Consider the following 12718-nt stretch of genomic DNA (forward strand, 5'->3'; position numbering starts at 1 on the left):
ATGGGCCATCCAGTCCAACCCCCTGCCAAGAAGCAGGATATTGCATTCAAAGCACCTCTGACAGATGGCCATCCAGCCTCTGATTAAAAGCTTCCAAAGAAGCTTCCACCACACTCCGGGGCAGAGAGTTCCACTGCTGAACGGCTCTCACAGTCAGGAAGTTCTTCCTCATGTTCAGATGGAATCTCCTTTCTTGTACTTTGAAGCCATTGTTCTGTGTTCTAGTCTCCAGGGAAGCAGCTTCCTCCCTGAGACTTCCTCTCACATATTTATACATAGCTAGCATATCTCCTCTCAGCCTTCTCTTCTTCAGGCTAAACATTCCCCGCTCTTTAAGCCGCTCCTCACAGGGCTTGTTCTCCAGACCCTTGATCATTTTAGTCGCCCTCCTCTGGACACATTCCAGTTTGTCAATATCTCTCTTCAATTGTGGTGCCCAGAATTGGACACAATATTCCAGGTGTGGTCTAACCAAGGCGGAATAGAGGGGTAGCATTACTTCCCTAGATCTAGACACTATGCCTCTATTGATGCAGGCCAAAATCCCATTGGCTTTTTTTTGCCACCACATCACATTGTTGGCTCATGTTTAACTTGCTGTCCACGAGGACGCCAAGATCTTTTTCACACGTACTGCTCTCGAGCCAGGCCTCGTCCCCCATTCTGTATCTTTGCATTTCATTTTTTCTGCCTAAGTGGAGCATCTTGCATTTGTCACTGTTGAACGTTATTTTGTTAGTTTTGGCCCATTTTTCTAATCTGTCAAGATCGTTTTGAATTCTGATGTTATCTCCTAATGTTTTGCCTGCATCTATGGCAGGCATCCTCAGAGTTTGTGAGGTCACAACCTCTGAGGATGCCTGCCATAGATGCAGGCAAAACATCAGGAGAGAATACTTCTGGAACATGGTCATACAGCCCGAAAAACTTACAGCAACCTTTGGAAGCATTTCTAGCTAGCAGTCCAAAAACAGTGCCCCAAAATTTGCCTGGCCCTATTGTAAATGTGCTTTCCCCCCTGTAGGAATATGATTATCCAAGTAGGGCAGCTATCGAGGCCAGGAGAAAAAGGGGAAAAGAAACATCTAGGACAGGCTGATTGAAAGCTTGATTGGTTTTCAGACCAAATCCGTTGCAATGTCCCAGTTCTACACAAGGTGGGGCTTCAACGAAAGCGCCAGCTTGCAATGAAGGGATGCATCAGGAAAGCTTCAGTTGGGATAACAGACTGCTAGGAAGGCTCAACAGATAACCTTCATAAAAGAAATAAGGATTTCTCTAACTTGCGCAGACTGTTTTCTATCCTGTAATGCAGGCTGCAATATGATATATGCATAGGTTATGTCAGGCAAGGTAATAATAATAATAATAATAATAATAATAATAATAATAATGACAAAGAGGGATTACTGTAAAAACACAATCCAAAACAGAAGAGAAAACAAGCAAAAGAATACAATACAGAGAAGAAAAGAAAACTGGCGAAAGAAGGCTCTCCACGGACAGTTCCTGGGAAAAATTGAGAGCCAAATTGACAAAGAAAAAACATGGCTGTGGCTCACAAATGAACTCTGAAAAAGGAGACAAAGGAGGGCCTGATTCTGGCAACCCAAGAACAAGCCATTCGAACCAATGCCATCAAAGCCAGAATTGAAAAGTCAACAACAGATCTCAAGTATAGACTCTGCAAGGAAGCAGATGAAACAATGGATCACATCCTCAGCTGCTGCAAGATCATGCAGACAGACTACAAGCAGAGGCATAACACCGTTGCTCAGATGATTCATTGGAACTTGTGCCACCAATACCCTCTGCCTGCGACAAAAAATTGGTGGGACCACAAGCCGGAAAAAGTTACAGAGAATGAACATGCCAAACTCCTCTAGGACTTCCGAAGTTAGACAGAGAGAGTTTTGGAGCATAATACTCCTGACCTCACAATCGTGTTAAAAAACAAAGTATGGATTGTCGATGTTGCAATCCCAGGTGACAGCAGGAATGCAGAGAAACAACTGGAAAAGCTGACACGATATGAGGATTTAAAAACTGAACTGCAAAGACTCTGGCACAAACCAGTAAAGGTGGTCCCAGTGGTGATCGGCACACTGGGTGCAGTGCCTAAAGACCTTGGCCTGCACTTAAACACAATCAGCGCTGACAAAATTACCATCTGCCAGCTGCAGAAGGCCAACTTACTGGGATCTGCACGCATTATTCACCGATACATCACACAGTTCTAGACCCTTGGGAAGTGTCCGACGTGTGATCCAATACAACAGCCAGCAGAGTGTCTGCTGTGGACTCATCTTGTTGTGTTTCAAATAATAATAAGATAAAGGTAAAAGTTGTCCCCTGATATTAAGTCCAGTCATGTTCGACTCTGGTGTGTGGTGCTCATCTCCATTTCTAAGCCGAAGAGCCGGCGTTGTCCATAGACACCTCCTAGGTCAAGTGGCCGGCATGACTGCATGGAGCGCCATTACCTTCCCGCCGAAGCAGTATCTATTGATCTACTCATATTTGCATGTTTTCGAACTGCTAGGTTGGCAGAAGCTGGAGCTGACAGCGGAAGCTCACGCTGCTCCCCGGATTCGAACCAGCGACCTTTCAGTCAACAAGCTCAGCAGCTCAGTGCTTTAGCCCACTGTGCCACTGGGGGCTCCTTAATAATAATAATAATAATAATAATAATAATACTTTATTTATATACTGCTCTATCTCCCCGGGAGGACTCAGGGCGGTTTCCAAGCAACAACATCAAAACATACAGTTGCAACATGAACAAAAAATAACAGTAACAGCAACATAAGCATGGAATTACCCAACAACACATAAATATTAAAAGAAAAAATCCTGCTTGCTCTTCATGTCTATTTGTTAGGGCATGGAAAAGGATTGGGTCAAGACAATTAAAAAGTCTGGGTCAGGACTGATACAAATTGAAATAAGATGGGACAGGCATTTGGGTACAGTACTGTAATAGGTAAACAACAAAAGCAGGGACAGGCTATTTCCAGGGCCTGTTAGGAGAATGACCAGGGTAATATATAGGGGGCTAGGTCGTGTCCGGACAGTGTCTGGGCTGAGCTAGCACTGGTCACTCTCGAAGATTTGTTGAAACCACCAAGTCTTCAAACTCTTACTAAAGAGGGGATGGGGCCTGCCTTATTTCCCTTGGAAGGGTTTTCCAGAGGCAGGGGGCCACCATCTAGAAGGCCTTCTCTCTCGTCCTCACCCACCGTGCTTGTGACAGAGGTGGGAGCAAAAGGAGGGCGTCACCGGAGGATCTTAGAGTTCGCACCGGTTCATAGATGGATATGTGATTGCGAAGATAGCCAGGGCCCAAACCGTTTAGGGCTTTATAGGTCATTATCTGCACCTTTAATTTGGCTCGGCAACTTATCGGAAGCCAATTAAACTGTTTTAATAAGGGGCACTGTATGCTCCCTATAGTTTGCTCTAGTAAGGAGCCTGGCTGCAATTTCTGGACTGTCTTCAAGGGCAGCCCCACATAGAGCGCATTGTCCAATCTGGATGTAATCAAGGCATGGACCACCCTGGGAAAATCAGACTTCATGAGGTATGGTCGCAGCTGCTACACAAGTTTGAGTTGTGCAAAGGCCCTCCTGGCCGCCACTGACACCTGAGCATCAAGGTATTGCAAATTGCTACCAAGTGGACTGGTCCATGAGGTCATGAAGAGTCGGAAACGACTGAATGGATAAACAACAACACCAAGTAAAATATAACTGATCACACTTCGTACTTTGAGGTGACCTGTATCAAATAGCTTAAAAGGTCTGTTGCCAGTATGTTTCAGGGCAAAATTTAAAGGTGATATAGTTCAAAACATATCAAAGGTAAATATGAAACTAGAATTAGTATTGAGGGTAGTATGGATTCTGGGATGTACCTGGAGGAGATAAGGATGTTTACAGGTGTTTTCAGCTATTGGAGGGTTTTCTACATGGTTTATGTGTGTGTGTGTGTGGGGGGGGGGGGGTGACCTCAAATTACATTGTGGGGTTTGGGGAAACTGATGGAAATTGTGTCCCTAAAAGTAAAGTCCATGAGCCACATTTTCCCCACAATTTGAGAGGTTTGGCTACTGATGGTATTTTTGTAAAGACCTCTGCAGGAATTTGCATACGTCTTGTTATTTTTCTGTGACCACAAGGTTAACATTGGTCTCATCCTTCACGGCACACTGTCATCATAAAACTAAGTGTACTGAAAATGGCACACATGATTAAATATGAGACGTAAAGCGGAAAAGGTTAAATGTACTACGAGTCAGAGAGCCTGGCAAAGACTCACGTGTGCCCAGCTCTTCTTCCATATCTCGGGGCCATAGCGATGCCTCTCCTTCAGGACCCAAGGGTAGCACCGGAGGTGTGCCGTGACGTCGCAGAAGGCTGTCCCATTCCCGCCAAAGTAGTGGTCTGCTTTGAAGACCCAGCGCTTCACCTCTGGGTAGTCGATGACCAGCTGGCTCAGGAACTCAACCACCTGGGGACAAAGACTTGCTCAAAGGGATGCTTTTCATAGGGTGCATCTATGTTGTAGAATGAATGCAGTTTAGCACCACTTGAACACCCATAGATTAATGTCATGACATCCAGAGAGTTGAAGTTCGACAAGTGTCACAGTTGGTGCCGACAACAAGGAAGGATTACTTCTCCCAGCCTTCGAGTTGGGATCGAATGCAGAGCAAGAGAAGGTACTTCTAGACACCGAAAAGGCCACCACTTTGGAGCAGGAACAACAGCAACCCCAAGTGGACAATAAAAGACTTACCACTCCTCTGGGCTCACAGCAAGGACAGGATCGGGATCTTGAGAGACCAGGGGTTAAGTATTCCAGCCTGGCTAGAATTAAGGACAGATGCGATTAAAGTGCAGAGATCTAGTTGTTTGGCTGAGAAGAGAGCCAGCCGGTGGGAGCACTGCATAAATAACTGAAGTTTGAAATAGTTAGTTGCTGGTGGCAACATCGGTTTTGGCGCTGCAGCCTTGAGCATCGTGTCTTGTGCCTTGAACCGTGGAAAGACAGACTATACCTTGAATTGTGGATTGTGGACTATTCCTGGAAACTGTGTTGGTGTGATAACTTGGCTTTGGAATATTATAACGGACTTATGGCTTGCCCATGGGGCTACCCTTGAAGACTGCTCAGAAGCTTCAAATGGTCCAACGGGTGGCAGCCAGGTTATTAATCCCTCTGTTGCGCCAACTCCACTGGCTGCCAGTTTGATACTGGGCACAATTCAAAGTGCTGGCTTTAACTTTTAAAGCGCTAAATGGTTCCAGCCCAGTTTACCTATCTGGACGCATCTCTCCCTATGAATCATCTAGGTCTTTTAAGATTGTCTGGAGAGGCCCTATTCTCGGTCCCGCTTCCTTCATAGATGCGACTGGCGGGAATGAGAGACAGGGCCTTCTCAGCAGTGGCCCCTCGGCAATGGAATGCCCTCCCTAGGGATAGTAAATCGGCCCTCTCCCTCCTAACAAAGAGAGTCAAAACCTGGCTTTTTGAGCAAGCATTTGCAGATGCAGTGTAACAGGCAATTTTAGATCCATGTAATGAATAGACGATGCGACTGGAAATGATTTTAGTAATGAGACATTGAGGACTTGTGTTTTATTGTTTTTACTGCCTTTATTGTTTTATATGATTTATATTATATGTTAATGTTTTAATTATATTTTATGTTATTGGGGGCATTGAATTTTGCCGTTTGTAAATCGCCCTGAGTCGCCTCTGGGCTGAGAATGGCGGTATATAAATATGGTAAATAATAAATAAATAAATACCCTCTTGTCTCATCCTTGCTTGGCTGATTGATTACTGTGTTTACCTTGGACTCCATCTCATTGAGCCCTAACAGTTAAAGTGGTGTCAAATTGCATTCATTTGACAGTGTTGATTCATTCTAGTTTCTCTCCATCTATGGAGTTCATCAAATTGACATCAGAAACACCTAAATCAGAATACATCCCGTTGTTTTTAAGGACTGTATTCAGATGGGATGCATACAAACCCATCATACCTATCTTTTGAAAGTACAGCACTTTGACTCATCACAACATGAAAGGCTGGCTCCTCCCAATCTGTTCTAATGCCTCCATACTTTGCTTTTTAATTATTTTTTCCTAAGGTTGTGCAATGACACACCCTGGAAGTCTGCAAGATTTTTGACAATTGCATCTGTGCAGTAATATGTTTCCCTGATGCAATGATACAACAGAGGAAGAAATTGCGCAGATTTCAGTGAAAACTGAGAAAAAAAATAAAAAATAAAAGGAAGAGTATTAGTAACTAGTTTGCTAATTCCAGAGGTCTTTCCCCAGCAAACACCAAAAGAGAAATGGCAGCTGCTTCTGTCACAAAGAATCTCGGGGCCAAAGAATCAGCCCCCAAAGGAGGAACAGCTGATGGGATGTATACTGGTTTTACTATGTTTTTATTCAGTTTTTTTATGGATGTTAACTGTGAATTTTTAATACCATTGATATTTAATTCTGTCTTACTGTTTGTAGATTCAAAATTGTATTGAAATGCTTATAATGTAAGCCGCTTTGCGTCTCCTTTGCAGGGTAATAATAATAATAGTAACAACAACAACACTAACAACAACACTATCACACATAAGAACAATGCTTCAGAACCATTTATTTATTTACAACATTTATATGCCGCCCTTCTGACCCTGAAGGGGACTCAGAGCGGCTTACAAGATATATATACATACACTATATTATATTATTAGCATAGTACAATATCAGTATTAAATATTGCTATATTGTACTATACCATTATATTATAATATTATTAGTAATATTACATGTAATATAAACATATAATTATAATATATAATTAGTAGTATTATATTCGATCACATTATAATATTATAAATATTATATGTATATACAATATATTATATTATATTATATTATATTATAAGAATAGCACAGAAAACAAGGTGGAACTGTCTTCTGCTCCCCTCTCTCTGCACTCTGGCCCAGTTTAATTAATTTAAAAAAAATACAATTAGAATCCTATGTGGAAATGCTGCATTTCTGAGACGGTTTGCAGACCAATTCCAACAGGTTGTTGACGGATGGGGACAAACATCATTTGATAGGACCCAGCATTTGGAATCGCGTACAAAGGGTCCCAAAAACGAAGAATAGCCAATGTGATATGGTCCTACGTAGAATCATAGAGTTGGAAGAGACCTCATGGGCCATCCAGTCCAACCCCCTGCCGAGAAGAAGGAAAATTGCATTCAAAGCACCCCCGACAGATGGCCATCCAACCTCTGTTTAAAAGTCTCCAAAGAAGGAGCCTCCACCACACTCTGGGGCAGAGAGTTCCACTGCTGAACAGCTCTCACAGTCAGGAAGTTCTTCCTAATGTTCAGATGGAATATCCTTTCTTGTAGTTTGAAGCCATTGTTCTGCATCCTAGTCTCTAGGGCAGTAGTAAACAAGCTTGTTCCCTCCTCCCAGCTTAATTTCCCATACCAACATCATCAACAAGGAATAGGCAAAATCATGGAGGAAGAATGCATGGAAAATAAAGTATCACAACAACAGTGTATCGAAAACTTGTGACCTGAGATGCACCTACACTCTAGAATGAATGCACTTTGACACCACTTTAACTCCCATGGCTAAATGCTGTGGGATCCGGGGAGCTATACTTCTACAAGACGTTTAGTCTTCTCTACCAAAGAGTGCTGGTGCCCCACAAACAACACTTCCCAGGATTCCATACCATCAGTCATTGTAGTTAAAGCAGTTTCAAACTGAATTAATTCTATAGTACAGTTGCGCCCAAAGGAAGACTTTAAGCACTAATCTTTTTTGCTTTGTTTGTTTTAAAAATAAGAGAAAAATGACTTTTTAAACAATCTGTTTTTAGTGGGCTTGTACACAACCTTGCAAAAAAGATGGTCTTAAATGGCACTTGTAACAAAGGCAGTCTTCTCGATTCGGAGCCGTATTTTATTGCTTGAACTTCAATCACAAATGGAATTATTATTTGTTTGCTCCGCGACCCATTATTTGTTGATTTTGAAAGCCCGATAAATGGGTTTTCTCTCCACGACTCCCCTACAGAAATGAAACGGATCGATACTATTGTAAAGATGGTACCAACGGAAAGAGTTACGAGCCATCTTTAAGTGAAAATTGAACTGTGCCTTAAATTATTGTCACCTTCCTTTGATTATTTAACGCCTCCCATCAATATATCATAGAAAGCTTACAGCGGGGGGGGGGGGGGAGACAAACCATTCCAAAACCAATTGAAAGGAAGGGTAAAGTGTAAATAGTCTTGCAGTGTATGCTCTGTAAAAACTGAAGTGAGAAATATTCCGACCTAGACTTGGCTTACATCTACAGTCTGATGTTTCTTTTGCAAAGATAGAGATATCTTCAAAATTGGGCATGTCTGTACATCAAAATAAGTAATGGTTTCCACTGATTGTCTGCCAAATGAATAAACTATGTCCTCCCTATTTCTGAATTATTTTTATTTGCTCTTTGGTAAAGTTTTCAGTTCCTGGGTTGTTATAGGTTTTCGAGCTATATGGCCATGGTCTAGAGGCATTCTCTCCTGACGTTTTGCCTGCATCTATGGCAAGCATCCCCAGAGGTAGTGAGGTCTGTGGAACTAGGAAAAGGGGTTTATATATCTGTGGATGCTTGCCATAGATGCAGGCGAAACGTCAGGAGAGAATGCCCCTAGACCATGGCCATATAGCCCAAAAAAACCTACAACAACCCAGTGATTCTGGCCATGAAAGCCTTCGCCAATACATTTTCAGTTCCTGTTCCAAGGTGAACAGCTCGGAAAACAAGCCAGAAACAAATCATGGTTGTGAGTTCATTTGTCACAATATACTATGCTTTAAAAAGGCCAAAATATATAAGTCAAGGGGAAAAAAACAATGCTTTTTTATTTGAGACAGAAACTGGAAGACATGGCTCATCTTGACATCTGAACAAAGTGAAAGAGTTGAGTTTGCATCATCTGCTTCTACATCTGAATCAGAAGTCTTCCAGACTGGTTTGGTCTCCAATGCCCAGGATCCCAGGAATGCTGGGAGTCACAAAATATCTAGACTTATACATTAGTGTCTAGGGCAGAGCTTTCCCGGACATTTCATGTTGGCAGCGAATTTGTTTAGACATTGTCATTTCGTGACACAGTAATTCAGTTTTACAAGCAAACTGGAGGTTAAACCAACCCCTTGTAAGAGATAGGGATACATACATTTTGGAGAGCAGATCAAAAATTAATAACATCTGTCCTGGCCTTGTCTTACTCAACTGCCGAGTACGCCTGCTCTGTTTGGCATAAGTCTGTTCATACGGAGCAGGTGAATATAGCATTGAATGAAACATGCAGAAACAAATCACAGAATGTCTCCAACCTTCACCTGTTGATAGACGCTATAAGCTAGCTGGATTCCCCCCCCCCCCCCCCCCGATGTGTGACAGGAAGGTGCTTCTAACTGTGAGAGAAATAAGGTTGAACACTGTGAAAGCCACCCACTGCATGGCTAGCAGCCTCCTCCCAGTAGACTCAAATCAAGGAAAAGCTTAATGAGAACCGTTGCTCCTCTAGATCAGTGGTTCCTCCAGGTGTTTTGGACTTCAACTCCTACAATTCGTAACATTGTGGGAGTTGAAGTCCAAAACACCTGGAGGAAGAGCCGAAGTTGGTCCATATGTCGATATGTCTAGATCAGGGGTCCCCAGATGTTTTTGGTCTTCAACTCCCAGAAATCCTAACAGCTAGTAAACTGGCTGGGATTTCTGGGAGTTGCAGGCCAAAAACATCTGGAGACCCCAGGTTGAGAACCACTGCTCTAGATGTTCCCCCAGCAACAGCAAGAGCATCCCTCTGGACAGCCAAATCAGGAAATCCCAACAGATGGCCCCCAATTAGGGTCTTTCTCCAGGGGCAAACCAAGAATGGGCAATTTGGAAGTCCTTGAAAAGACTTAGAAGAGGAATGGCAGATCGAAGGGCAACCTGGCAAAATGGCACAACCTAAAAGAATCCTCCACCTTGTCCGACTGTGGAGCAGAACAAACAACTCCGCACCTGAATGCTTGTCCACAATGCCCTGCCTCATGCACAGAAGAAGAATTGTTTAAAGCTACAGACAATGAGGTCACTGTTGCCCGGTTTTTGTCAAAAATTATTTAGCCACTAGTGCTATTTCTATTTTTATCCATTTTATACTTATCTGTGCAATGCTTTTGACATGAAATAAATAAAGAAATTGGAATAACGAAATGTTGGGGGATGCAACATATCTCATGAAAATCTTTCATTATATGTTTTTAAAATATATGGGTTATTGCTTATTTCACATTGTTTCTCGCTACGTTTGCTTGACATAGCTACATACTGTGGCTGACGCACAAACGTCATCTGTCAAGGGTGCTTTGAATGCAATTTTCCTGCTTCTTGGCAAGGGGTTGGACTGGTTGGCCCATAAGGTCTCTTCCAACTTTATGATTCTATGATTCTATGAATGTGTTGTGACACACAGTTTGGAAAACTCTGATAAGGGTATATTGTCACTTGCTGCCTCAAGACCTCTGGGAGGGATGTAAATAAGAATCAAGTCGGAGATTCTGTGGTTTTTGCTATGAACAGGTTTTGAATTGGTTTTAGGGGTTTGAACTGTTTACTTTTAATACAGTTCATGTTTAATTCCACTTTCATGTTCTTATATTTTAAAGTTGTAATTGTATTGTGTTGGTTTTATTATGAGCTGGCTTTGAGCCTTTCTTTATTTAGAGAGAAAAAGTGGTATATAATATAAAAATAATAACAACAATAACAATACGTAACGTAATTTGAAACAAATTATGTTCCTAGTTTGAAAGTGTTATTTTTCTGTTTAATTGTGCGGCAATTACTTTGAAAGTAGTTGTTCCACTTCAGAAACTTTGTTTTTGTGGCTGTCACAAACTAGGTTGAATTGGTTGAGACTCAATAAGATATTCATTGAGAAACTATTGCAAAATGTGCTGCTGCAGGATGTCCAGCAGAAACAAAGTTTTGGGTTTTTGTTTTGTTTTGTTTTGTTTTTTGCAGTTTAACAAACTTTCCCCATGTTTTTATGACAGAACCAATTAGGAAATGATATTTATAACCCAGGAACAAAAAATGTGTCACATAGTGTAATACAGGCATGGGCCAATTTCGGCTCTTCCTCCAGGTGTTTTGGACTTCAACTCCCACAATGTTACGAATTGTAGGAGTTGAAGTCCAAAACACCTGGAGGAAGAGCCGAAGTTGGTCCATATGTCGATAAATAAACTCAGACATACCTGTTGCCGGCTGTAGATGTCGTACCGGCCTGGTGGCACCGGAACCTTAGCGGCATCGAAGATCCTCTTGCTTCCGGACTTGGAGCTGTAGAGACGGGACACTTCCGGGCTGGAACCCAAAACGGGGAGGTCCAAGGTGTCAGCCACTTCCAGATCGTCTTGACCAAGGAGCCCTCCAACCAAGTAGGCCGCTTTGCCTTGGATCAGACGCCGGATCCTCTGGATGGTCTTGGGACTGTACTTGAGGAAGGTGGCCAGGGACATGGGCCGGCCCTAAGTGCAACAACAATATTGGTCTGGTTAAGACAGTGGTGCGCTTTTCTTCTTCCTCTCCCGCACAGCTAATTTATAATGCCCAGCCCCATAAATACATTATTAATAGCAGGCTGGGTTATGACCTCTCCTGTAGCGTCGCCCGTTTAAATTGATAAAAGCTGTTGGGGTGAGGCTCCGTAATCGCTCACATCTTTAGTGTGTCGGGAATGGGCTCGCTGGGAATAGAACTAATTACGACACATCTGTATTTATTTGATCCGCGTGGAATTCTCCTTCTGTCACTCGGAAAGGGAGGCTCGCGGCCTTTGGATAATGGCGATTCATCTCAGCGCGGATGGCACCCATTTGGTTGGCTTCTTTTTCCTGACGTCAGGGAAAAAGAAGTCAACACAAAAATAGAGCAATCTCCCCGCTCTTTACCTCTTTCCTCTGTTTTTGGCAAATAGCTGGGACGAAATACAAATGATGCTTCCACCAGGAAAAGAAAATTCACTGTTTTTATTTACATTTTTTCACATGCCATTCCATGGATAAATATTTGTATTAGATGGCAGTTCTTTTCGCTCCAGGTTAAATAAGGAAGATTCAATAAACACTCTGAGATACCTCTTTGGATCTTTCGACCAACAAAAGTGTGACTATAACAAATGCATGCTCGCAAACATATGCTATCACGCCGGAGCGTTTGTCACGGTGGGCGGCCCCAATTGCTTGCAACTTCTTCATGGCACAACCAACCCACATTGTCTCTCCATAATGTGTAAAAATGGGCTTGTGTCCAAAATAGAGAGCATGTCCAAAACAAGGCAGGAGCAGAAAAGGAACAGATTCATGGAAGTGGAAGGACAAAGAGGGTGGCCATATGGAGGGAGCTGGGAACAAAAAGCCCTGCATAAGTGAGACTTCATTCCCTTTTTAAGACCCCCAGGCTATGAAACTGCTCCTATGAATCCACTATCTAGAGCAGCATCTTTTAGGAATCTCCTGGGCAATCGCCCTTAGAAAGAAGGAGAGAAATGTCTTTGTCTCTTAGCTTATTAATTCATAGACCACTCTAGCTACAGATGTGTTTATTTACAGAGT

At 42.6% G+C, this 12718-nt stretch overlaps 1 protein-coding gene across 1 annotated transcript in view; it reads right to left on the minus strand.

Annotated features, from left to right (window-relative positions):
* IQCH (IQ motif containing H) overlaps nt 1–12718 on the minus strand; it is a 136366-nt gene that overhangs the window by 64856 nt on the left and 58792 nt on the right. The window contains exons 13-14 of the mRNA XM_060755374.2: nt 11360–11632; nt 4318–4509 (exon numbers count right to left, since the gene is read on the minus strand). Coding sequence (XP_060611357.2) covers nt 4318–4509; nt 11360–11632 — 465 coding nt within the window. The remainder of the gene's footprint in view (nt 1–4317; nt 4510–11359; nt 11633–12718) is intronic.

Source organism: Anolis sagrei, chromosome 9 (assembly GCF_037176765.1).
Source record: "Anolis sagrei isolate rAnoSag1 chromosome 9, rAnoSag1.mat, whole genome shotgun sequence".
NCBI classification, from domain to species: Eukaryota; Metazoa; Chordata; class Lepidosauria; order Squamata; family Dactyloidae; genus Anolis; species Anolis sagrei.